The sequence below is a fragment of the Neolamprologus brichardi genome, chromosome 5 (assembly GCF_056152115.1).
Source record: "Neolamprologus brichardi isolate AB-2024 chromosome 5, ASM5615211v1, whole genome shotgun sequence".
Classification (NCBI taxonomy): domain Eukaryota; kingdom Metazoa; phylum Chordata; class Actinopteri; order Cichliformes; family Cichlidae; genus Neolamprologus; species Neolamprologus brichardi.
The window spans coordinates 24,390,181-24,417,803 of record NC_142108.1 but is presented as its reverse complement, the minus strand read 5'-3'; the positions used below and the strand labels follow the sequence as shown (position 1 = coordinate 24,417,803).

Here is a 27,623-nt window from a genome sequence, read left to right as displayed (position 1 = left end):
ATCGGTTTCACAGAAGGGAAAAAAGGATAAAAACTGGGTAAAATAAGACCAATAATAAGTTCAGAAAGCAGTTATCATTTAGTTTTATCTAATCCAAAAATGTCAGTAAAATAAGAGAAAAGTAACTCTACGCCTAAACATTTAGCCAAACTCTTAGTCCCAGTTTTCCAGCCAAGTAGAGCCACATGACCCTCGGACAATCACCTTTTCTGGGCCAAACTATACACAAGCCTCAGCCCAAATACAGACCTGGCTCAACTTTAGGTATTTGGACTGATTTGTTCAGTGTGTTTGCAAAGAGCAGCCAATCAGCTGGATTAAAAAGAAGGTGGATTTAAAGAGATGGGAGCTTTAGCACAGCAGATAAATCCAGGGGCCGCTTGTTTATCCAGAAGATGAAGGTACTTTGAACTGATCCTTTTGCTATAAGCAGGTAGCTTCATTGGTGTTTCATTCGATGGAATTTTACACCCTTCCTGAATCAAACCCAACCTCTGGTGCTCTGTTACTCTTCATTAAGTGTCAGATGGAATTTTGTCCATTTGCTGGAGCGTTTGTATTACTGAAACCTAATAGAGAGTACTCCAAACCTTTTTTCTGAAATGTATAATTGACACAGAAGTTGTGTGAGTTATCTGCAAGCAGTTAAAGAAAGCCTAATACTCTCGTCTCCTGAATTTTATTCTTGGACTTTTGATGAGTTTTGCATGATTTCCAATTTAATGGAATCCTTATATATCTTATATTGGACATAGAAGGGGGGCGTAGCTCTGCAGGCCAGCTTTGTCCTAATTGGCTGAGCCTTGCAAATAAAAAGTTTAGCAGGTGGGCGGACCGTCTTTACTCACAGCCACAGGTGTGTGCCTAAGATAACATTAATATTAACCAAGATTAATATCAAACAAGGTGAAGAAAAACTGCCTCAAAAGGAGTTTTTACCCAGAGATCATCACTGAAAAGCTCAACATGTACTGTATAATTCATTGTCTGTAACATGCTGTTAAAAGTATGTAATGTTTTTTATGTAATAAGCAGGTACTGCATGTGGAAACTGCTGGCTTTGCACATTAATGAAAAGGCACAGAAAATCATTACTATTAATTCCTGATGCGTATAGGTTAAGGACACAAGATGCCCATATTGATTCATGTAATATGTGGAAAAAGCATTATTTATGATTTATGTTCAAACAGACTGAATAAGAAGTACTATTTTCCATTATTTTGTGTAAGAGTATTTTAAAGCTTGAGAATTGCTGAGATCCAGAATATTGAATGAGTCCAGCGACGTGAATTCAGTGAAGGAAACGAGGTGCAAAATATCGACTCTGTCCAATGTCAAGCTGAATAAAATCTATCATTTAAATTTATTAGGCCACAAAGATATTGTCATCCATATATTATGTTTTCTGCAGAGGGATACAAGATATGATCTTATATGTCACGATATAAATGAACAATTTCAAAAATAATGGACTGAAATTTAAAAATTGTGCATCAGATTCAGTGTTGTGAACGCCTGCTTCTACCTTCTGCATAATATGAAAGGAATTATTACAAGTTTTTCTTATAATTATAAATTTTGAATGTTTTTTTGTGTTTACATACCTGTGCTGAAGAAATTTTCTGGCTGCTCTACATTGTATGCACAATGCTGATATTTGGAGGAAGCATGACAAACTTTTTCACGTCAGTATATGAAAAAGGAGAAAACAGGCTGGGCCTCTTTAAAATACATGGGTGGATAAAAATTGGGAAAGCAAGGAATTCCTGTCTGTTCTCCTAAGCAACTGGTCATAGAGTGACTGTGTTCATTATGGCTGCTCGAACTCAAAGGCCAGCACTTATTGTGAAGCTGTGACCTTCAATAATTGAATAATGACAAAAAGGAGTGTCACAGTCAGGCATGAAGAGCGTTCTGAGTCTGTGGGTGTTGGAATCACAGCGCAGAGGCATTCTTTCCAGTAGACATCAGAGTGTTCATGAGCCGTCTGCAGCTAAAGAAAATGAATCCAGACAACAATCACCCAGAGTTCAGATGTTCATTACATGTAATGCACCTTTCAGGAAACGTTTTCTCTCACTGTCCTCCAGCCTGTTTTTTCTGTCTCTACGTGTAGGTTTAACATTAATCACATTCAGAATTGTCTATAAACTAAAAATAAAACAAATCTGATGTTTCTGGAAGTATCGAGAGAACTTTTTCTTTCTTTCTGACTTTTTTGTGGCAAACATGTTAAATGTTTTAGTTCAGCAGGCTCTTTAGCTCAAAGTGTGTACACGTGAACTGATGCAATATAACCCACTGTGTGTTCATTGTTTCTAGGCAAAAGTGAAGTTCACTGATGCAAAATATAAAAAAATATATACAATGAAAAAAGATTCTTCACCCTCGATAAACACAAATTTTGAGTAAAATACACATTAAATATATAAAATCAAAGGTAAATTCAAATAATCAATCATTAAGGAAAATGTGCTTGGTATAAACCAAATGTATATCAATCAAGTAAATTTCAGTTGATTCCATTAAACCTGACATTTTACTTGTGTAAAAAAATTGCAGGGATAATTTACATGTATTCAAATCATCTATTCAAAAGCCCAAAATGTTACATTTTTGGGCTTTTTTTTTCTTTTTTAGTGTATGAGATAAATATTTTTATTAATTAATTTTTTTGGTATTGTCATTTTTTAACTTAGGTGGAGGTGTGTACTTACTGAGTATAAGCTACAACACACTCTAATGCAAGGCCTTCATACAATGCAGTAAACCTACACTGTAAACTGAAATGACCAGGATGTAAACAACAAACAGATACAACTTCAATATATTTAATATTAGAAAAAAATATAAAACACCCTCATAAATGTCTTGCTTTCAAATTGCTATTTTTGCTTATTAAAAAAAATAAAATCAAAACCATTTTATCTCAATAACTAATTTCTCTTCATTAATGAAGTCATTAATGGATCGTTTTGTCTACTGTCTGCTGTTGTTTATGCCAGATATTAAAGAAACAAAGAACACATTTTTTTCAAAATGTATTTTATTCAATCAAAATAATAAAACAAGTAAAAAAAGTCAAACTTTTGTTTCACATTTCTTCATGTTGATTGATCCCATTGTGAACCTGTACCACCTGAACTTTATGTATCCACATATTTGATGTCTCCTGTGCAGATCAGCTATGTATGAGGAATAACAGTAAAATAACATATTTTAAAAAAGGAACAGACAAAAAAACCCAAAAAACTGTTGAAAAACATCAGTCTGCTGGTAGTTGTCCTGGTGCTGGTGTTTCTTCATATTCAGTTTAAATGCCTTATAAAAAAACAAAAACAAAAAATCCCCCAAACTCAAATGACTTTCTTTTTGATACAGTACTTAGAAAATGTGATGCAAATATCCTGAATGGGAATTAGACAATTATCAGTAACTATGAAATGTAAATTGTACCATAAAACAATGACATATCATTTAATAACTGGCATATCAATTAAATCCATCTAGAACATGCTCCATAATCTGAATAATTACCTAACGCTAGTCTGACAAACTTCTGCTCTACAGTGGCTCTACCCAAGTTTATACAGACTAAACGTAAAGAACGATTTACAACGACTTGGATTTTATTTTGGTATTTTTGTCCCTAAGTTTGACCACCTGCAATAACAGTGTAATCACGAATCTAAAAGCTGAGCGCTGATGAAATGGCAGTTTATATATAACCTGTATTCACATCAAAAAGCTCAGGTGATCAGTCACGTTGAGAACAAACCTCCAAGTTAATCAAACATATCTGGAATAGAAAAAAGTAAACATTTGTCAGCACACACTATAATTCACAGATCCGCTTCAAGCTACAACTTTGACTGATGGTTGTACCACTGGTACCTAGTTTTTAGATGCATTGTATTGCCAAAAGTATTTAGACACCTGGGCACTTGTTCTGATTCGGTATGTAGAATTTAGCTAGATTTAGATTTTATTCATAACATTGCCTTACTTTTGCTTAGATCTGATTCTTCATCAGTCATATAAGAAACTACATTAGGAAAAAATGTTTCCCTGAACAGATTTTTAGTGATCGTTTTGAAATCTTAACAGCGCAGAAAAAGGTTTGCATGGGACTCAGTTGTGCAGAAGGAAAAAAGAAGAATGGCAGCATTTATAAAGTAAAATGATACACCTGCGTGTAAATAATTCCTCCTAGTTGGAATATCACAACAGCGCCTTTGTTAGACCTAAGAGATGAAGGTTAAAATCACAAAAACAGACTGGAACACAGCTTTCCCGATAACGCTATCTTTTCAAACTTTCTCGTCCTCTCTTCCGTACTGATAACTCTTCCTTCCTTAGTGATGTAACTGTGCTCCCAGATCTTTGAATCGTAGTAAAATCAAGCCTAACATTGTTACACACAGGTAATGATCCATTCAGACCAGCTGATCATAGTGATAAACCTACATCAGCTGATGATTGGCTAATATGCTTCTACATGTCCAACTGGCTATCTCATGTGAAGCATACAATTTAATTTATGCCTTAGCAATGTCAGATGTACTGCGCCCCTGTGCAAGCTGCTTTGCAACCCCCCTACATTCTGGTTCCTACTTTCATATCATATCTGTCATGTCTGTTTTTGTTGATGGAGGTCACCAAGTGTAAATTAATGCAGGTGTAAATCCTTCTTTTGACTATAGTTATCCCGACTGAAATGTTGGACAAAACTACCAATTAAGAACCAAGTTGTATTAAACCCCAAATAACCCTTTAAAGTGATGTTCTGAGCCTCAGCAGGGTGTCCCAATAGCTGCTGATGAGTCTTTCACTCTCTCATGGACTACTGGTTCTGCCGGCAACAGGCTCTTCATCGGCTCCTCTTTGCTGGAAGGAAACAGGGAGACTGGCGAAGGCGATGTGGGTGAGGAGAGGGTGGAGGTTGCAGCAGTTGAGGCAGAGGAAGATGAAGAGGAGTTGCCATCAGGGAGGCACTCTTCACAGCAGCAGCAGCAGCAGTCCATGAAGGCCTGGCCCAGCGAGCGACACAGGCACAGCAGCATCACTGGCGTCGCAGAGCAGCGCACAAACAGCAGGAACTGTCCAATCAGACCCAACGCCGGCAGAACCAGTGCCGGAAGCGCAGCGGTCACTGGGACAGAGATATACGCCAGGGTGATGTTGCAAATACTCTCTGGCAGGTTGCACGTGATGTACAAGACAGTGAGTGCCATCACAGTGGAGCGTAGCCTCTGCTCCCTCACATGCTGCTTTTTCTTTGTCGAAGAGGAAGACGAAGAGGAGGAGGAGCACCTGATAGTCACCTTTTCGCTGCTGGGTTTCTGTGGTAGTCGCTGTGCTAACACCTGCTTTGTCACCAAATCGCAGGCCAGAGTGAAGAGCAGTGGCAAACAAAGGTAGCATCCAAAGAACCACCACATTCGAGCTTCGTGATAGGTCAGCACCAGAGAGTAGATGCTCTCTGGGAGCTCCACAGACGGCTCACGGACACACATATCCACCTTGAACCTTTCAGTCCGGCCTCTAAAGGCCGCCATCAGTGAGCCTGCGTGCTGGCTTTGCTGTAGGTCGTTGGGAAGCGTCGGCAGGCTGACAGTTTCCTGAAGGAGCTGCCACAGCAGGAGCTCCGGGGCAGCTAAGACCATGGAGCCCACCCAGATGACGGACAGCTTGGACAGGATGGACTGGCAGGACTCCACCTTTGGAGTCTGATGAGGCCCAGGGCCTGTGGCTGCATGGAAACGATCAATACTGAGTGCACAGAGGCTAAATGTGGCCACGCCCAAAGAGGTCACCTGACAGAGTGAGGAAATTGATCAGAAAAAACAATATTAATAAGCCATCACTAAGAATCAATGCAGTTGCTGACAGACGTCCATTCACAGTTGCATTGCAGTCATGTACTAATTCAAACCACAACATCAACATGAGGATCTTGGTTTAAAAAGCAAATATAATGTAGACGTGTTTCCAGGTGTGATTTTTATCCTCAAAAAGAGCCATGGTAGCTGATTCCCCCACTGGGCCCAACTTGAAAAATCAATCACTGCCTCCCACCTGACCCTTTCAGAATCTGATGATTATTTTTCTACAAGTGCTTCAATATTTTAATGAAGTCATGAATTTATTTTTTTTTACATTCATACAATAAATACTCTCTGAGGTACAAGCCCTGGAAGTACAGGAGCTGAATTGAAATATTTGAGCTTGCATAACTTAAAATATAGGAGTAAGCCACATGAAACACATTTGAGCTCTGTTAAAAAAAAAAGGTCATCTCACAATGTGGGATAGGTGGTTGGTCAAAAGAAGTTACAGCACATGAAAGGTTATCTACATTACAAGGACTCAGGAATGGAATTGAAGACTTAAAAAGACTGAGAGATCTGAATATAAGCAGAACTAAACACCAACAGAGACCAGATAACGTAAAAAATAACAGAAGATTAAAGACGCCTTCAATACCATAAATATTAGCTCCAAAAACCCCCAAAACAAACCGATTCAGTCCAAAAATACAAAACCTTGGGTCTATGCTCAGAGCCATGACAGAACAAGTGTTTCTTAATTATTTTTAGTTATTTATGTTTTGGTCTTTTACGCTCATGACTCAAACTTCTGAAGCTGCAGAACAGGTCCCAGTCAGTCACCACACAGTTAATGAGAGAAAAAAATCTGTCCTGTCCTGATGGAACGGTCCATTACGTTACCCAAATATTGATTTTATGTTTAATAAATGTTCAATACAATATTAATACCTAATCTATTAATAGTTAACAAAATATTGTTACTATTAACAATTTTAAAGGTTCTTTTGTTTAACCATTTTACTTCAAACTGGCATAAACAGTAAGATGATGCTAATAAGAATTAATATAATTCAACCAGTGCTTTGAAGAAAGCATGTTTGAGGATTTCCTCTGCTCTCTATGCCGGCTACAGACTAAATTACAAATCTTACAAGCATTAAGAAAAAAGTTACAAAGACAACTTTCCATTAACATTCAGAACACAGAAGCAGAAATGAAAGGACACACAGAGGGGGAAAAAGGTCATTGTGTTGTAAAAGCTCTTAGCCTTCGTACTGCGGACAGTAATTGGTGCCTCGTGCCCATTAAAGTTGGTGGTTTTGGCCAGAAACACTTACTATCATTACAGAGACTTGTCCTCCCTCTGTCAGTGCTTAACGACCTCAGACTGTTAAGACACAACTCGAGATAATTAGCACAGAGCTTTAATTAGCATGAAAATAGTTTAACTAAGGGAACACAGGGCAGCTGGCAGCCTGACCTGCTTCAGTACTGTTCAGTAAAAGAGCATTTAGAAAAACAAAACAACAGTAATTCATTAACCAGAAATTAATTCACTCATTAGCATAAAAATAGGTAAAGCTGCAAAGAATAGAGGAGGCCGGCAGCCTGACCTTGTTAAAGACTGCTTCGCACAAGCTGTTATTACAAATTAGTGAAACTCCACTTCAGTGATCTGAAGCTGTGTAGGCGGACAGAGCTGGTTTAGAGCCAAAAACAAAGACTCCACAGGCTGCAGGACTTTATCTCTGTGCTGAAGCATTCATCGCTCAGTGAGAGTAAATCTAAATTAAGCTCTTGCTTCAGCTTTTAACTGACCTCTAAATGAGGCCTCTTCCAATACCTTTAAATCATTTGGTCTTTACCGTGTTGCTTTTCATTCATTTCTGATATTTTACATAATGACAAGACTATTTAATCATGAAAACGATTTTTCAGTAGGTCCTTAAAACCCGGTGGTCTTCTATGATACGTTCTTTAAATTTCTTTTGTCCAAGGCAGCGAATCAAAGAAACATCACTGTTGTGTGATGCAGAGAAGATCCACTGAGTTAAATGTCAGCATCTCAAATTGTATTTAGACTAAACACTTAAAGAGGACGTATTCAAGAGCATTCTTTAAATACCATTTTATATCCCAAGTGTCTAATCTGTTTTTGCTTCGTCTGATTAATCACTACATTTTTAAAGCAATATCTTTATTTGTACTTTTATCCTCCATATAAGCCGGAAGCCTTTTTTTCCTGTATGCCAGTTAAACTCAGGTGTACACTGGGCCTCAAAATAAAGATTTAAAAATATGTACAAAAGCTTTTTTTAATTCCAAACTGAGCTGCTGCTGGCCCATCCTGAGCTGGTATTCTGCATTTAAAGAAATGGAGCTCTCTTTCAGAGACGGCCTGATATCTCTATTTCTTTTCTTTCTTTGTTCATTCAGTGATTCATCAGGATTAGCAACAGTTTCTCTTTCATTACTGAGACATTTTGGAGCTGCACCTGCACATAAACACCACCATTCTTGAAAACTACGTCTCTGTATTTCACTGTTTCGTGCTTGAGGAAGAAGAGCCTCTTCATGCTGGGGCCCCACACTAACCTCCCCTGATGGTTCATAACAGACGGGTGAAGAGGCCAAACAGACCATAACGGACGTTTGTTCAAAGTAAAGGCTGCTGAAACTGAGGAGGAACAAAGACACAAACGGGCCATTCATCAGACCTGGAGGTCTCTTTATTAAACTGGAAATCACTTAAAATGAGTCAAACACGAGCTGTAAAAACTTCCATGCTTGTGTGAAAGTTTGCCTCGCTGCCTCGCTATCTGTGCAGAAATGTTCAATTCTGAATGGCTGCAGTGAGGATGATGCTAAAATAAACCAATTAAAGATTACCTGCAGAAAATGACCTCCAATCAACTAAATGAGTATAAAAGTGTTTTTATATCACTGAACTTTTTATATCACTATCCTAGAACTTGATGTTTCATAAATGTATTTAGAATTGAGTCAGGAGATCATAGATATTTAAAAAAAAAAGAAGAAAAGTCAACATCGCATTCAGTTTTAATCATTGATCACTCTTTAATCATGAATTTAATTGTTGAATAATTTAGTATCTTCAGGCAGTTTTCATTGTTGTGTTTAATTTATAATCGCTTTTCTTGTTGTTTTTTGACACTTCAGCTTTTATTTAATTTATTATCACAGTTTATTGATGTCTTAATTACTTTGATCGAGGTCGATTGTGTTTAAATGTATTGCATAAAAAAACTGAAATGACTTAAAGACAAATTAAGTGACAATATATTTAAACATTTCAGTAAAACAGCTGAACAAAGAGTATTACGCAGATTCTTCACCTGGCAACACTTTAAGTGCATCTATAATAAACATGTAAGTATTTATTAAACAATTTATCTCGGCATTGATTAAGGGAATTTTTGGAAACACAGGAAAAAGTTGGTACAACATGGTAAATCTCGGGTGTGTGAAAGTTACAGGTGTTCACGCGACACTAAAAGGTGCTGCTTGTAGGCTAAATACTAAAACACTTCCTTCACGCGCACCTTCACCTCCTCCTTACCTCCAGGTAGGGCACGAGCCTGCAGGATAGGTCTCCTAGCAACCTTTTCAAGGTGAGCTCGTGGAAGATGACCACAGGCAGGCAGAAGAACAGCACGAGGAAATCCCAGAAGGCCAGGCCCGCCAGGATGCTGTTCCACGCGCTCTTCAGGTAGAAGTTGTGCCATACGATGCACATGAGCGCGAGGTTGCCAACGATGCCCGCGGCGAACAGGACGAGCGCGAGCAGCATGACTGCGTACGCCCAGTAGGAGCCGTCGGTAACTGGGAACAGCGGGTTGTGGAGCCCTGAACCGCGGCCGGACGAGTGGTTCCCCACCGGGGCGGAGGTGAAGCGGGACGTCCGCGGTGTGGTGAAGTAGGCGCTCGGGTCGTCGTACCGGCGCGGGTTCCCTAAACTGTTGGCGGGAACCGGTTCTTTTTTCCTGAAGCCCCCATCTTTGGCTCCTCGGGCCACTCGCTTTACACCGGGCAGTCCTGAACTTTGAAACCCGTTCAGAGAGCTCCTCTCCGGAGAGAGAGACGCCTGGCTGCGCGCAGGTGGTGCGCCAGCATCCTCCGCCTGCTGCGCCTCTAGCGGAGCTGCGTACCGGAGCTCCGCGCAGTGCAGAAAGAGGAGCAAAACACACCAAACCGGGCTCATTTTTTAAATAAATGCAACTGCTCCGTGTTATCCGTGTGTGTCACAGACATGTGCTGCAGAAAAACTTCACTCCTGAAATAAAAAAAATGTTGTTTGTGACGCAGCTCAGCTTCTCTCCAGTCCTGACGGATAAGTTTGGAGTCTGCTGCTCAGTTTCCAGCACTTGTTATTGGCTAACATCAAGACACCGTGAAGAAAACACGGAGTTTCCGGTGACAAATTTCAAAATAATAAAAAAAAGGGGTCATAAAAAAGTCTTGTGACCACAGATCGCTCTTTAAGAGCTCCATACTGACTGGAACAAACTAAGTTAAGGTCCAAACACCAGACAGTTGGATAAAGATGACACATGCAGTGAATTATATTAAACTCCAAGAAATCCAAGAATGCTAGACAATATTTACCTTTTCTAAAAAAACTATTTTATGTGAACTTCTTTCACCCCAAGCAATTGCAGCAGATAACCACCCATCCCTGAGCCTGGTTCTGCTGGAGGTTTTTCCTTCACACTGCTGCCAACGCGCTGGCTCATAGGGCGTCCTATGATTTTTGCGGTTTTCTTTGCTGTATTATTGTAGGGTTTACCTTACAATACAAAGTGCCTTGAGGCAACTGTTGTTGTGATTTGGCACTGTATGAATAAAATTTAATTGAAATTAATAAAAATAAAATATTGGAACATTTTAATTCTGACCTGAAAGTCAAAGTTAACCAAATAAGTTATAAGCTTAGCTTTTAGTTAACTACAGCAACATTGGTCTATATACAACAGATATGCTCTTTTTCCAATTATATTTTATGTTTGTGCTCACAGTGAGAAAAAAGCTCATCTTATCCTAAACTGACTCTTCGTTAGACTGGACTGGTTTGAGTTACGTGTATCTAATAAACTTTTTCCCATAAACTTCAAATTATTTCACAAAACACAAAGGGAGACTGAAACCTCTCCTCATAGTGACTTTCATGAGGTAACAGGTCCAAAGTGGCGACAGGAGCTTCAATATTCTCATTCAAAGTGGCTCATCTCAGAAGTGCGGAAGACCAAACCCTACACAAAAACAAACAAAACAAAAACAAATAGAATAATAACAGAGAAAACGACTGCCAGTGCTACCCCTCAGCCTCCTAGTAGACACACATGTGGCATCAATTTCAAAATCCTACATCCTGAAGTTAGCACATTTAAAAGATTTTCAGAGGACTTAACCTCTGACCTTGAGGCCGAGGTCACTGGAATTTGAACTTTAGAGTTTAGTAGATACACCTACGATATCAATTTGAAAATCCTAGGTGTCTTCCTTCTTGAGTTATGGAATTTACAAGATTTTCAGGTAGCTTGACCTCTGACCTTGACCTTTAGCTTGAGGTCAACAAGATTCAAACTCAGGGGAGAGTTTTAGTAGCTGCACTATGGTATCAATTTGAAGCTCCTACATCGCCTTGTTAATGGGTTATCGCACTGACAAACTTGAGTGTTCATGCTGCCCGCCCAGCAGGGTGACAACAATATCCTATCAGCCATTTACAGGTGGAGGGGTAAAAATGGTGAGATTTAAAAAAAAAACAACCCAAAAACGATAACTATAAGATAATATTCCTGAAACCAGAAACAATGGAAAAGAAAATGTTTAGTTAAGTTATACCTTTCATTTTCATTTATTCTTATTTTAATTTGAAGAAGCATATTTATTTATTTATTTGTCCACTTTTATAGCAGGTTTGGTCCTCCATAAGTGGGAGCTGCTGCTTGTATGAACTCATGTTTTTCACAGCAGGTAACACCTACTGTTTACAAAAAACAAACTTACTACAAAATATCTCATCAAAAATATTAATATCCACTAAAATAAACATTTAATCTGAAACTATGGACGATCTTAAACATTCAGATGAGTTCACTGTCTTTGGCAGCCATCTGCTCTCCATCCTGCTACAATCAGTCCGAGCCAAAAAATTGGCACCAAGAAAGGAGAAATGATCGGTCAGGCATGAATTCTGTCAGGCATGAATTCAGGGCAGTGAGTGCTGAAACACAAAGACTTCATTGCCCACAATCCTCAGCTCTTCAGGGAGGACGTCAGCTTCCTCCGAGCATCCTTGTGCTTCTTGCGGTACTCCTGTGAACACAGACGGGAAAGCCGAAATAGGTTTACTGAATAACTTGAGCCAGTTTACGTCTTCACTCCTACATAATTATCAGACTTGGCAAAGACATTTTTATGCACCTACAGATTTGACTTGCATGAAGACAAAGAGTTGTGGTTGGTAATGCAACTGTCTGACAGTGCTCATAAATGCTCCCACGAACAAATTCAAAGAAAATGTTGAACTCATAAACAGTATTTTTTTAAAGCTCTGATATTTTTATCTAAGTTATTCGTCATAGAGAAATATTTCTACACAATCTGTCTCTTCAAAACTTTAAAACACATCTTTCTGCTCCAATTCTGTCTTCTTGACTACTTTCATCCATCACGGGCTAGAACTTTGTGAGATCATGCAGTTAGGACGACAGCTGGGTTCGCTGTTCTTGTGGGTTTCTGGGCTGATGCCTTGCCACTGCAGACGTTTCTCACTGCCGCTGTAGCTGGGTGATTGGGTTTCAAGATCATAAAGTAGACCACCTGTCAGTGCCTGGTAACCTGTCCAGCATTCATTCTCTCAAGCTATGACAGCTGGGACACTCTCCAGCACCCCTGCATGCCTGAGCTGGATAAGCACTAAAGAAAATGGATGAATGGACAGACGGGAAGCTTAAGTTTTATTTAGAGAGATCAGGTCTGCTGACACCGAGGCCTCAGGAAGTAATACAGCCAGGTATGAAGGCTTGTTTGCACAAGATGTTCCCGGTGAACAGGCTGTAAGGCCTCTAAGCTCCATGGCATCACATGTCTGTACAGGGAAGAAGGGTGACCTTAGCACCACAACCTGTGTCTTGTTTACTTTTATTGTCTGAGCCAAAACACAAAGAAGTTGCAATGTGTACCAAATGATTTATACTTAGATTGCAGTTAGTGAACCAAATAACTCCAGAAGGTGGGTAAGAGGTGTATAAGCCACAACTCTCTAACACTGCCTCACTGATTGGCACCTTAAGGTACTCAATTACCAGTATTAGCAGCAGTGGTTTTAAGGGGAGTGTAGATATGTGCCTTTTTTGGTCTAGATGAGAGATTTTACTGGATTTTTTCAGAAAAACTAAAAAACCTAGTGTTACAAAAACAGTCTGGCAGTGTAATAAAGTTATGATATGCAATGTATATACTCACTGTGAAAACAAATTGTGGAGCTATGTTTCTCATAAAAAAAAAAAAAATCTTAAAACCGAAGATTTAGCATCTAACAAGGTTTAACTTCTTGACCGGTTTTAGCAGTGTTCAACTCTGTACCTGTCTGAGTGCGCTCCTCCTCTCCTCCCACTGCTCCCTCTGCTCCTCCAACTCAGACACACGCCAGAACAACTTGGGACCCTCTAAAGGAGAAAACAGTGTTCAGATCACACATCAGAACCTTTATCAATTAAAAAAAAAAAAGCAACAACAAAGATTTGGAAATCTCCACTGACATGAAACTATATCTGCAGATCTAACCAGCTGCTGGATACCAATTTAATAAGTTCTGTCACCTCTGAGTTTGCAAAAAAATGTACCCACACAATGTTGACTCTCACAGACAGCTAATAAGATCATTTTCTTTTATTTCCTTTGGAATCTCCATCCTACCTGTCAGTCTGTCATCATCAGGGCAAAAGAAGAAGAACTCAGTGTGTGACGGCATCACCACTCTGTAAAAACGCAACAAAAATACACAAAAGCTCAGATCATACTGTCTTTTCTTTGTATCGATTCAACACACCTTCAGTCTCCTGTCTCCTTTCATAACAATCTCACAGTCATATCCACTTCATGCTTTGATTGGTCAGGTGTGTGAAAGCAGCTGTGTTAATGAACCAAAAATAACTGGCAACAATGCTCTCATCTTTCTCATAAATAGTTCCTAATCAAACACAGATTCTCACATTTCTGGACTTCTACAATTTTAGGCAAAAACAAACTGAGTTTATTAAAATAGTGCTCAGTTTCAGTCCTTGTGAAAAACCTTGGTCACATGAAAGTGTCGACACATGAAGTAGTTCACAGGATTAATGTTTGTTTTTCCTACTCTGTAGTTTTAGCTGTGGTGTTGCCTTGCTCCTCATCTTCCTCCTGCTCATCCTCTTCCTCCTCTGAGCTGCTGTCATGGAAACGTGGGTCTTGATGCCATGACACCTTTGGAGCTTGTATGGGCGCTACCTTGTAGTCGGCTGTTTAGAGAAAAATGGAAAGATTAAAAAAACAAAACAACAACAACAACAACAACAGTATTCATGTATTTGGAAGATTAAGATCAGTTCAGGCTCTACCTACCTGTCTCTTTACTTCCTGTCTCTGTGTCATCTCCAAAGAAGGAAAATTTAAATCCACACAAATCCTCTTTTTCCGCACTGGGAACAGAGAGCAGCGGGGCTGACTCTTTCTCCTTCTCTTTACGCTCTTCTTCTTCTTCCTTCTGGTCCCAGTTCATCTTCTCTTCTTGTTGATCTGTCTCATCCTTGCTCTGACCGAACACGGTCTTCAGGTCGCCTGACACGTCGTAATAAATCTCTTTAGAAACCTCAGGAAGCTTTTGAGCTTCCTCACGTTTCTTCTTCCTGGCAGCTTTGCTGTGAAGATAACAGATCACAGGTTGAATTTTCTGGTTTCCTGCACATATGAATGCTAAAAAAATTTATTTTATTATTGTAACTTTGCAAAAAGCATATTAAACCATTTATTGACATAAATATTGAGTACCGCAAAAAAAAAAAGAAGCCCATTACAAACATTGTTAGAATTCAGGTTTAACAGTAAAACCAGTACAATGATGACACACAGAACCATAGTTATGATTGTGTTGCAGTAGGGTGATGTTTCTGCTCAGCTGCAGGTGGAGAGGATGGGCAGAGTGATTCAGGCAGAGGAGTGAGGGAAGGCTGAGTGACACTTGAGCATGCCTGAGGTCTTTTTAAGAAGCACACAGCCATTGTGTTGTTTACAGTGTGTGAGCCCAGAAAAATAAAACCCTGATATTCCCTAAATGTAGTCTGTCTGGGTCTGTGCTGAGCTGACTTACAGGTAGTAAAATAACTGTTATATATTATTTTTACTTAGTTAGTTTCTTGTCAAAGTCTGCCACCTACAATAATAATGATTATCTGCTTCTGCTTATCCTTTGGCAGGGGCGCTGGAGCCTATCCCAGCTGTCTTAGGGCGAGAGGCGGGGTAAACCCTGGACAGGTCGCCAGTCTGTCGCAGGGCTTGTATTAAATCCACTGCTGAAAATAATATCCAAACAAATGTACTACTTGTTTGACTGAACAGTGTTTGTTAGAAACATCTTCCCGCTTCTTTTTAAAAAAAAAGAAAAAAAAGAAGAAATTTCCATCCCTTACTACTTTTTCTGATCTAGTTTTGAAGTGTTTAGTGGAAACAAATACCATAGAAAGAGTGTAGAACAGCGGTCCCCAACCTTTTTTGCGCCACAGACCGGTTTATATCCGACAGCGGATAAACACAACAAAATAAAACCAGTACCGGTACCCAGAAAAAAGAAGATTTATTCATAACACACAGGAAAAGACCCAGGGAAACGGAGTTGATGATAAAAACGATAAAAAAAAGTAACGATAAAAACCGATAGAAACCCTGAAAATCATAAATTTCACACCCGAGCATCAACTCTCGCAGCCCGGTACCGGTCCGTGGCCTGGGGACCGCTGGTGCAGAAGTTTCTACTGGATTTCTTTAAAACAACAAACTACAAAATCCTAGAACTATCCATTAATCTAGATCAGCTTAACGTAGTGTTAATATAGTTTATTTAGAGAACTTAAGAAAAATAGGTGGAAATTCATGTTTCTGAGCTTGTACCTCTCCTTCTTGACTTCCTCTTTCTTGGTCTCAAATGCAGCATGTTCTTCCTTGCTGGGGTCGTAATGAAGCGCTGACACATCTCTGCAAACACACAGTCACACAGCTTTAAGTTTCTTTATTTTCTCCATAGTGAATATGACTTGTTCCAGTTCAGAAGCAGCTGTGATTCAGACTGTGTGAAGCTCACTTGAACTTCTTGGCTTTGCCAGCAGTCTTGCTGCTGCAGTGTTGTTGGCCAAGAACACTCTGCAGAATAGACAGGGTCTTCTTCTTCTCTTCCTCCAAATCCTCATCATCTTCCACCAGGGTTTTCTTTGTCTCTGAATCACAAACACGTAACAAATGATTCTTAGAATCGAAGATAAAGAAGTGTGCATGATGTACAACATAAAGAGGTTGTGTTACAGCACAACTAAACTGGTAAAAACTTTCTGTTTTCAAACAGAAAATTAGCTTGACTGTTTTGTTAATAAAAAAATATTTTATCTATAACATCTGTGTAATTTCAGGCCAGCTGGTGATGCTTTAATAGACTGATGATATTTTCCATATTTCAAAAGGATTTATGTAGCTTCAGAAAATAAAAGCACACCAAGGTCCATAATATCTCATAGGAAGAAATTAATGGTAGTTGTATGCATGCTGGTCTGTTATGGTGTAAATAACCTGGTCCGGAGCACATAAAAAAACCACAGGGTTTCTCCATCTTGATCTGCTTTCCTGCATTTACCAGCTACTGTACCTGCATCCACAGTCTCACCTGAGTCCTCCTCTTTAACCTCTTCATCCTCCTCCAGAAAGCGAGAGTCCATCCGGAAACGCTCATCTGTCCCGAAGCGAGACTGCAGCGCCATCAGCTGAGCAAAAAACAACAAACCAATATTTAGCGCGAAGTTTCGAGTTTGCACAAGTCCACGGTTGAGCTAAAACATTATGACCACCTCTGTGCAACAGTGTGGAACTTCTTTTCTCACCTTCTGTCCTGCTTGACCCTCAAACTGAGGCTTGATGTCAAACCTGCTGCCATCCTCCTCATCTTCATCGTCACTGCCGCCAAACAGCTGAGGGCCCGATGACTTCAGACGCATCTGAAACACACAAATGCAAAGTTAAAAAACAGCCCGTTTAGAGCCACATTATCACATCAATGACCATCTTCGGTGAAATAAAGGTGGATGAATGCAGCTTTAAATTCTTATATTCCAGTTCAGAGACCTTAGCTCACCTCCGCTTTTACTTTGACACTTTTATTTGCTGTGGCTTCATCACCAGTGGCCTCATCCTCTGATTGGCTGTCCTGGAAGAGTGTCTTCCTTGATGCTAAGACCTCTGAGTCCATCCTCTGCTGATCTCCATCGTCATTACCATCATCTTCTTCATCGTCAGAGCCAAATACGATGTGTTTCCCTGCTCCTGCCACGGGAGCATCCTAATGAAGATACAGCGTTTTATCATTATCAGTAATTATTATTAATGAATAATACGAATTGTGTCATAAGAAAATCTGAAGCCTTCAGCACACAAAGAGGACTAAAGTTTTATTGAAGCTTTTCTGCCTGCCTTTAAAGGTAGTGAGGAATATGTAGATATACTTGACATGTTTTTAGGTTCTTAATATCAGAAAAAAAATTATATTTAAAAAACAACAACAACAATCAAACCATGAAATTTTACATTAAATTTGGCAATGAAAAATTATAATTCTGTGTTCTGTCCTACAGATTAGTTTGTTTGTTTTTTTTCCAAATCAATATCAATCAAAAACCCTTCCAAACTTCAAGTACTGCTTTGATTTTATTAACTAGGTTAAAATAATTCCAAACTAATCTTATATCTTATAAACACGCTGCGCTCTCACCAGGTTGGCTAGTGCTCCCTGGATGAGTTTTTTATGTTCTTCGGCTTCTTTCTGTCGTTGCTGTACAGCAGCCAGCCTCCTCATGTTGGCCTGTCTCTGCCGCTCCTCTTCCTCCTCAACTCCTAATGCCATCCGGGGGAGTGCCGGCTCTTCCTCCTCCTCTTCCTCACTGGTGGAGGTTTTCCTGTTCAAAGCTGCTTTCACACCCCCTTTAGCAGAAATGACCTGCTGCTCATTCTTATCTTTTCCAGATGAGCTGCAGGATGAAGGTGAAGCCTTGCCTGCAGATTTAACATTTACAACAATCTGACTGGAGTTCACCCTCCCCTGCTTCACTTCCTCCTCCTCTTCTTCTTCTTCACTGCTAGATGAAGACTCAGTCTCAGCCTTTTCTGTGTTTACACAAACTTTAGTTGTAACCTTTTTTAAAACATCAGGAGGAACCATGTCTTTTACAATCTTTCCTTTTTCCTCCTCCTCCTCCTCACTCTCATCTTCTTCATCATCATCATCACCATCATCACTCTCATCTTCTTCTTCATCATCATCATCATCACCATCACCACTCCTATCTTCTTCTTCTTCATCATCATCATCATCATCATCACTCTCATCTTCTTCTTCATCATCGTCATCCTCTTCTTGCTCACTGCTGTCTGAAATCTTAGTTTCTGCATGATTCTGGTCTCTTACGCTTGTGATGGTTTTGCTGTCTGTTTCTTTGTGAACCAGTTGTGTAGAATCAGAGTTCATCTTCTGTTTTTTAACCTCTCTTCCTCTTCCATCGTCCTCCTCCTCGTCTTCTGATACCTCATTCAATGCTTTTGTGCCCTGGAAGGCAGGCAGTGGTGCTGACGTGACAGCTTGTCTTTTCCTCTTTTTCTTCTTCTGTTCATCTTCGCTGCTGTCGTCCTCCATTATCATGGCGAGGATCTCTTCAGGCGTGGAGCCTTTCTTTGGAGCAGGTTGCTCTGCAGGAAAAGACGGGAAAAGCGTTTCTTGTTCTGGTCCAGCTCCGAGGAAGCTGGGAGCTACAGTCTTTGAGTTCTGCTGGTCCGCCTCAGCTAGCCTCTGCAGGTCGGCCAGGGAGATCTCCAGATGGGTGATATTAGAAAACATGGCTTCATAATCAGAGTCTGAACATGAATCTACCGAGTCTACTTCATCACCCTCATCACTATCTGATTCTGATGAGGACGGCCTTATGACAGGGAGGACACAAGTTTTCTTATTTAGCTTCTGTTCACTAGAATCCCTCTTTTGCTGCACGCAGGACGGTTTTCTAGAAGTAAGGTGTTCTTCATCATCTGTTGATCCGTCCTCTTCCTCTCCAGCTTTTCTCTTCTTCTTTGTTTTTCTCTTTTTGTCTGTGTTGTTTCCTGAGAGGTGCTCTGCTGTTGGGGAAGTATGTTTCGCCTGACATTTAGCAGGAGGTTTCCTCGATGCAAAGAGTTCATCTGTGTCAGCAGAGTCGTAGTCATCCTTGTCTTGATCACCTGGAATCACAAAGAGGAAAACTTGCTATTCCAAAGATCAATTTTTTTCTGGGATGGAGAAAATGACAATTATTCACTTATATTTAATTCTATTATTTTTACTGTAGTGACTTTTGACATAATTTGGTACTGATCAACGTCACTCAATGAAAGAACATCCCTGATATCATGGTTTGAATAAAGCTAATACCACACTCTTCCCTAGAAATCTGCATCCACACATGCACTACATAGAATTAGCAGTCAATGTGCCACAAAAATCCACAAATAAAAATCAGGTTACTTGATGTAATCTGTTTAAGAATTTGGCATCTTTTCTGCTCGTCAAAGTATAAATGAAATCATACAAAATGAAACCTGTGGCTTTCACGGTTACTTCAGTACAACAGGATCCTGTGTGAGAAGTCTTTGTTATTGCATTTTTGCACACGTGAACCTACATGTGCATTTGAAAGTAAAATGAATAAACAGCCATAAAGTTAAACTCATCACTTAGGTAGAATTGTAAACATAAACAATGACAAATTTGAATTATTAAAACGCACAAACTGCCTGTTTCAAACACATCTGTTACCTTTGCATGCAGATTTTGCTAAGAAGTCATATCCAACCACTTCCAGATTATCCTCCTCTACCTCCTGCTGCTGTGGTGTAACATGGAAAGTCTGCTGAGCTGCCACCAGCCTGCAGATTTCCTCTTCTGAGTCAGCATCGCTGTCAGTAAAGTGTGTCCACTTCTTCTGTGCCAGTCTGTGGTCGTTTTGCTTTTGAAATCCGTTGGTGAGCTGATGAGCCTCAGTGTGACTGACAGAGTTGACAGGGTGTTCAAATCTAAGGTAAATCAACAAAAGGAAGGGACACTAAATATTCATAAACTGGTATTCCAAAAACCCAGAATTCATGAATCAGAACGGATTATTGAAAGCTTGCAAAGCTCTAGGAACATCAGGAAATCTGATAGGAACCTTTGAGAATTAAACAAAAACGGAAATATGGAATGTCAGGAACAAGTGTGGACTTCTAACAAGTTCAGAAACCAGGAGGCTTGAAGAACACAATAAATCCATTAGAGGTTTTAGTAATTAAAAAAAAATGTTATCTTAACTCCAGAAATAAATATGTCAGAATCACTTGTACCAGCAGATATCCCTCATAATTCCAAAGCTAACACCTGGGCATCCCAGAAATTACAGAAAATGTCCAGGAAGCAAAGTGGATCGAGGAAGGAAAATCTAAAATCCCAGAGGCCCTCAGAAAAGACAGAAACCAACTGAGACCTTGTGGATTAACCAAATCAAACTTGGTTTACTTGAATAGTCTGAAAAGGTCACATGGATACCTAGTTCTGCCAGAAACATTGTCTGTCCGACTCTTCTTGGGTCTCCATGGCTCACAAGGGGGGAACTCCCCCCGCCTCTTCTTACTGATTTCGTCATCCCCACCCTGGACCTCCCAGGTGAGCTGGGTCACAGGTGTGGCCTCATCAGGGATGGTGTTTCGGTCCAGTTTGCGAATATTGTGGCTGTATTTCGATGGGTCGTACTTCAGGTTTCGAGATTTGATTCCTTTCTGACTTCTGAGCTGCAAGATGGGGAGGACCCGTCCAAATTTACTGACCACCCAGTCCTGAAACCAGAGGACAGTCAACACCAACCTTAAACCCTTAAAACTAAAATGTAATAATTTATGTTAAGGGGATTCAATTTTTAAAAGAATTGGTTTCCACATTGTGACCACATGACCCCACAAGAGAGCAAGTGCATTCGTTATAATCATGTCTTGAGGGAAAGAGTATGACTAGACCTTGTGTCCTGGGATTTCGGTCCCCGGAACCGCAGCCTTCATGGTGAAGTCCACACCAGCTTTACTCAGTGAGTCCAGAAGCTTCTGTCTCTTGTCCTCAGCTGCAGGCTGTTGGAGACGCTGCTCTGCTGCCTCCTGCCGCTCCTGAGCCAGCCTATGACACAGTTAATACAGAGCTTTTAGCTCTCAAGCTAATAGATAGGAATAATTTTCTACAGGTACAGAGATCAAATTTTTAAGATTGGTGAACATAAAATCCAGAATTTTCAAACCAGACAATCAACAGTTGTGAGCCTTGATATTAAAGTCTGAGTTTAAAAAAAAAAAATCACCCCCCTAATAATTCAATAATAATTTTCACTTTTCTGTTAGTGTTAGATTTACATGGCGAGATCGACGTGGTTGTACCTGTGCAGGAAACTCTCTTTTGCTATTTCAATCTGCAGAGTTCCCCCTTTCCATTTAGACTTGTTTAGCACTGTCAGGCCTGCAGAGGAAACACACCAATCTCATAATGCAACAGTTTTTTTTTTTATGTTAGTTTAAAAAGCAGACTGTAGAAAATTTACTCAATGGTGCAAACAACACAAACATAATTCTCACTGAAAGTGTTAACTACATTTTTAGATGAAGGGTTCCTTCAGTTTGGCGGGTGAGGCATCCCACTAACAGTGTGAATGAATATTAGTTACACAAGTTAGTTAACCCTGTGAGGTCTAAGTCATCACTGGTGACGACTCCAACCCTATGCTCACAGAATATGTTTGTTTTCTCCAAGGTTTTGGTAAATATAAAACAAACAAAAAAATAATTCTCACTGACACACATAAGAAATTATTTACTTTTTCCCCTCAAAATAGTCATCTGTGCTTCTCTCAATTCTTATTTAGACTTAAATATACTGTAACTAAGTTTCTTATTTCTGGTTTTTGTATATATTGCTTTTGTTGTGTTGTATTTGTGTTATGCACCTTGGAGCATAACATCCATCCATTCGCTTACGCTTATCCTTTTCATATTTCAAAACCATTTTCAGGGTTGCGGGGGGTGCTGGAGCCTATCCCAGCTGTCTTAGGGCGAGAGGCAGGGTATACCCTGGACAGGTCACCAGTGTGTCGCAGGGCTAACACATATACACAGACAACCATTTGTACTCACATTCACTCCCGCATTCACGCCTGTGGACAATTTAGAGTCTCCAATTAACCTAACCCCACTTACTTAGTGGGGATGACAACCCTTAAATCCTAAAACACATGTTTAGAGTTAGAAGTTTGGGGTTGTCACTGATAATGACTTAGACCTCAGAGGGTTAAATCTGAGGATTTTCAGCGGCAGCTATGGTCACTTACATTTCTTCAGGTCGGCATCTGAAATATTGATGTTGACATAGCCAAAGGTTTTATAGGGAACACCTGCAGGAGGAACAATAAGAATTATGAAGATGTAAGAATTCATAATGAACAAAACATAATGATCATAAATCTATTTTCGATTATGCTTTTTCTGATTAATTTTTATTGTCCCTGACCAAAAAATATAAAAAAGTAAACTAAACTTTCACAGTTGTATTGAACATCTTTTTAATGTTCAGAGCACACCTGACATCTTGTATTTAAGCATCACTTGTAAATAAAGTTGTATAATTTGTGGAGTGTGAGAACAACAGCTAAAGATTTTTTCAATGCAAATTAGATGTAAAGAAGTTCAAACTTTAAGTATGTTTTCTTGTTTTAAATAGAAATGCACAGTAAAATAAGAAAATGCTTTAGAGTTTAGTTTTCTTTGGATTTTAACTTTTAACAAATAAAGTTAAACATAAATGAATGCTGTTGGGTTCGTTAATATCAGACGCCTTTCAATACAACAATTGTACAAGTACCTGATAGTGACAGTGCTGAATGTGAAAGGTGATTTCAAGTCTCAGAACATGAATAAAATTAGATGAACAGAATTTAAACATCGTTACTGTCACCATTCTGGCTGTCAAAGTGTGTCAGTGTATACTGGATTCCTCACCCTCTGGGTCTTTCCTGGTCCGGAGCTCCACATCCTCAACGGCTCCAAACTTTCCAAATCGATCCTTCAGATCCTTCTCAGTGACCGTGTGGCTTAACCCACCGACGTACAGCCGCCGCATTGCTGTGACTGTAAGTATAAGGTGGCTACACTTTAAAAAGCTTTGTAAATTGATGTTCAGCTGATCTACCAGGCATAGTAAGTACACTATCACTACCTCGCATATTTTACACATTTATAAATACTGCATACATAACCATTTGTAAAACATGCAGGAAAGTCATACAAAAAATAAATTCATATTCAAACAAAAAGCGAAAAGCAAAATGCTTCTCATAAATCTACAGATACTCTCACTGCTCGCATGAAAGATCAGGCCAGATGAGATCTGCTCGTCTGTACGGTTCTGAATTGTGTTTTACTGTTACTAATATTGTGTCCACTCCATTGCACTGCACATTGTGCTTCTCAGTATAATACAGCACAACCCAACGAAATTACAAACCAAAGACTTCATAATAACTTTAAAGCTGAAACACATTTTAAAGCAGCGTCCAAAATGAATAAACTTAAGAGGACTGGACTGAGAGCAGAGCCTCAGGTTTTAGCTGTATGCAACTGAGTGGATCCAGTAAATCCATTTCAGCCTGGAGGAACTCCAGACATAGAGCATAACATAAATCATAGAGCGTCTACTACATATATGATCTCTAAGTGAGTCGATTTATAACTACTCGAACTACTTTATAACTACTTTGTTATCGCGAGCATTTTTACATAAAAAGTCCGAAAAGCTACAAATGTTTACCTCACATGTATCCAGCTGGTGTTACCACAATTTCTGTCCGGAGCTGAGGTCCTGTAGATAAATCCGTCCGTAACATTTTTCTCGGGAACCACCCAAATGTTCCGTAGACTCAACGGTGGTTTAAAAATGAATAAATAAACGAACTCGCTGCTAAGGGATGCCGGTACATTTTTAATTATAAAAGTGTTTACTTAAGAAAGCTAATTAACATATAATTGTTATATTCCATTTTATTGATAAAGGAGAAAAAAATAATACGCACTAGGTACAGCTGCGGATTTCCATTATTTCTACGTGGGGTGAAGGAGTCACCCAAATTCCTGGTGGGCTATGATTTTGTGGCTCATTTGCGATGATAAAACACTTATATGTACTTTAAAATGCAAACATGTATACAACAGTAGTATTTGTTTTAACAGACCCATAGTGCTGGCGTGACTGTTATTCAAGGAGGCAATTTCTTCCCCCCTCGGATTTTAGAAAAGTGGTAGAATCCAGAGGGCGCGAGCTTCCGAAGTGCTCGGTTCCATCTGCTAAGAAACGGAAAACAAACAGGTAAATACAGGTAATCATTACTTAATAATGGCAGAACTCTTTTATTTCAGCTACTGACATAGAACTGTGAATTGTTAAAAACACTTCTTCTTCACAACGGAAACATTTGTGGAAAGTTAGCTCGACAGTTTGTCCGTTGTTGTTAACGTTGTTGTTATTGTTATAGTGTCTCGTTAGCCGGGATTTACTGGTTCAACTAATGAAAGCGTAACCACTTTGACACGTTTTTTCTTACTTTAGACTATTAGCAAGGCTATGGAGTGCGTTTATAGTTGAAAAGTCTCGAAAAAGCACCTCTTCAGTGGTGCCGTGTTCACTTTTCACCGTTTCAGTAAATTCGTTAGTCTGACTAAAGTTAATTGAAAGGGAGAGGATAAAATAAGGAGTTTCACCAGTGTCAAATAAAGAGAGATTAATTTTGAATTCAAATGGAAAGCTACCCTATTAGTCCAAGCGTCATGGATTCCTATCACTTCACTCTGCAAAGCTGGATTAACCTAAACTGGAACAAGCACCCATGACGAGAGAGTTAAGAGAAGGAAAGTAGGGTTGTTTGTGGTAAAACAGTGATTCTCTGTTAGAGTCAAAACCATTTCTTTATTGCATCCAATAATTAGTATAAAATTATTGGTTGGTTAGATTATTAACTGATATTAAATGAAAATTAGCAATGTCTGTAATATAATGAAGTTGATCCAACTTTTCAGATTGAAAATATGTAATTCCTCTAAGTACAATTTTTTTTCTTTCTTTTCTTTTAGATTTGTGGTTTTAATCTGTAAATTTCAAATTGATACTTTTTTATAAGTTATAAAGTTGTGCTTGCAAACGAATATGCGTGTCTTTGTTTTAACTAAATCATTTGATTTTTATCCTTCAAGATGGAGAAGATGAGTGATGATAACACCGAGGAGGTGAAGGTGCTTGAGTCTGAGATCGAGCGTCTTCAAGCTGAAGTTGAATCGCTGCAGCACCAAAAACAGGAAATCAATAAGGACATAACGTTCCACTACAGCCAACAAATGGAAAATGCTCTGTGAGTTTAATTTTTGTTCTGCATTTTGCGAAATCTGTCTACAGCTTTACATCATAAATTATTTGGCTTCACAGAGTGTTCATGTGCGGGCAGAGACAAGAAGCAGGGAAGGAGATGGTGATGTCCAGACTCAAAGAGGAGCTGGAGGAGCTGGAGGAGGATGTGAAACTGCAGACAGAAATTAATGGCATCACTTTGAACAGCTGCACCACAAAGACTCTACAAAACAGTAAGAGCAGGGTCTCAAACCACAGTCTTCACTGCCATCTGACCTGTTATGTATTAAATAGAAGATTAAGATTCCATTAGAATATAAATCTGATGCATTTTAATTATTTATGTCATTTAGTGTTTTAATTTGTTCCCGGTTTAGTTTAGTATATAATGTATTTTTATTTTATTTTTTGTTGTTTGATTGGTTTTTGTTTGTATTTTTGTTTGTTTTTTCCCATTATCTGCAAGGTTTTGATGAGCTAAACAATATTTATTTGGTTTGTGCCTACATGATTGACACTGATCAAAAACTTATATGTGACTGTATGCCAAAAAAGACAGGCTTCTACCATGAATGTAAATAATGCATGAACAACATTCTTTTGGAACACAATGCACTGTAGGCTTTAAGGTCCCTTCAGTGGATTTTGGTATGAAATGATAGATCTAAAAATAACTGCATTTGTGTATGTTAGGTGGCAGAAAGCTGGTTCAGCAGCTCTCTTTGTCGGGTAACTGCTCTGAACTGGTCTTCCAGGTCGAGTTTCAGCTTTCCGAGATCAAGGTGAGTTGTTATGTTTCCTTCCGTTCTTGTTTATGGATTGTGGTTTTCCTCCGGTCTGAAACTGTTCATCGAACTCTTGCTTTGATTTTTGCAAGTACTTTTCAGCTTATTTTATTTTGTGTCCATATTTCTAACCCATCTAGTGTCTGATTTTCTGCTTTTTAACCTATTATTGTTATTATTATTGTTATTATTGTTGTTATTGTTATTATTATTATTATTATTGTGTAACCATATATGTAGCTGTCACTGTGACCTAGACTTGGTCTTTAAGTCCAGTTGAGTCTGCATGTTGTAGATATGTTGGCTCAAATACTCAAAATCTCAGTCTTAATAAAACTTATTATTTTAAAAATTAACTAAAATCGTGGCTTTAGCTTGGGACTGTATAGATTATTAGTTGTTATTGTTATAGGCTATTATTATTAACATGCATCTCTACTTGTCTTATGCACAATCTGTTTAAGGTTTTGATCAGACAAAGACTGATGTTGTCTTAATTTTACTCCACTTTAATCTGCGACAGATGAAACTTGTTTCAATCTTTAACTAAAGTAGAAAATAAAGTATATAAACATTCTCAGAGACAAAAACCATACTGAATTATTTCTGGAGTGCTGTGTCCAGCCAGCAGAGGGTGACAAAGCCATGTGCCTTAGTGTTTCACTGATGAGTGGTGTTGTTTTACAATTCTTGTGATGATGTCTGATATTGAGTAACATTAATAAAACTATGATTATGATATTCACCAGTAGCTTACCTGGGAAATGTTAACATGTTTTAAAAGGCTCCAGGTGCCTGAACACAGTATCCTCCTAAATGATTTGAAACTTGCAAAAATGGCTAAATCAGGTATATATTTATTTTTAAAATTGTGAACGTAACCGAACACATGAGGACAACTTTCAGCACTTGGAGCTCTTTCAGGCTACATTTGTATCTGTAACAAAAAAGTTCTGAAGTTTTATATCCTACCTCATATTTAGGCTTGTTAGAATCCCGTTTTTGACTGTCACATAAAAAAAAGAAGACAATTCAACATCAGCTAATAGTGTAAATGTAAAGTTAACAGTAATTTTAAATTTATTGTGCAGTATAATGACCAATAAACCAGCTTCATGTTGGTCCAGAAGTCTTCTGGTTTTAATTTGAGCTCATTTGGCCACCAGTGAAGCTGGGCTTTAGGGATAATGTATATAAGCTGTTTCGTGAAGTCATTTAAGATGCAGATTTTACCCATACCTTTTGACATAAGTAACTCAG

At 39.0% G+C, this 27,623-nt stretch overlaps 3 protein-coding genes across 5 annotated transcripts in view; 1 reads left to right on the top strand and 2 right to left on the bottom strand.

Annotated features, from left to right (window-relative positions):
- Positions 1-3,101: 3,101 nt before the first annotated feature.
- Positions 3,102-10,223, bottom strand: gpr37l1a (G protein-coupled receptor 37 like 1a). The gene is made up of 2 exons (XM_006782960.3): positions 9,415-10,223; positions 3,102-5,819 (listed from the first exon to the last, which is right to left on the bottom strand). The coding sequence occupies exons 1-2, from the start codon at positions 10,054-10,056 to the stop codon at positions 4,797-4,799; spliced, it is 1,665 nt and encodes a 554-aa protein (XP_006783023.2). The 5' UTR covers positions 10,057-10,223; the 3' UTR covers positions 3,102-4,796.
- A 1,482-nt stretch (positions 10,224-11,705) lies between these two features.
- On the bottom strand, positions 11,706-24,079 carry nol8 (nucleolar protein 8). The gene is made up of 18 exons (XM_035904625.2): positions 23,992-24,079; positions 23,184-23,312; positions 22,517-22,579; positions 21,573-21,651; positions 21,165-21,318; positions 20,701-20,987; positions 19,936-20,192; positions 17,866-19,361; positions 17,233-17,436; positions 16,982-17,095; positions 16,768-16,864; positions 16,195-16,327; positions 16,005-16,088; positions 14,463-14,758; positions 14,218-14,359; positions 13,779-13,840; positions 13,446-13,528; positions 11,706-12,173 (listed from the first exon to the last, which is right to left on the bottom strand). The coding sequence occupies exons 2-18, from the start codon at positions 23,302-23,304 to the stop codon at positions 12,114-12,116; spliced, it is 3,732 nt and encodes a 1,243-aa protein (XP_035760518.2). The 5' UTR covers positions 23,305-23,312; positions 23,992-24,079; the 3' UTR covers positions 11,706-12,113.
- Positions 24,080-24,403: 324 nt separating this feature from the next.
- The window catches only part of cenpp (centromere protein P), a 100,198-nt gene continuing 96,978 nt past the window's right edge, over positions 24,404-27,623 (top strand). The window contains exons 1-4 of one of the 3 annotated variants that reach the window (XM_035904616.2): positions 24,404-24,546; positions 25,428-25,582; positions 25,657-25,811; positions 26,272-26,360. In XM_035904616.2, coding sequence (XP_035760509.2) covers positions 25,428-25,582; positions 25,657-25,811; positions 26,272-26,360 — 399 coding nt within the window. In that variant the 5' untranslated portion in view covers positions 24,404-24,546. Of the gene's footprint in view, positions 24,557-25,427; positions 25,583-25,656; positions 25,812-26,271; positions 26,361-27,623 lie in introns of all 3 variants that reach the window. The other 2 variants (XM_035904619.2, XM_035904617.2) reach the window with 2 other exon arrangements.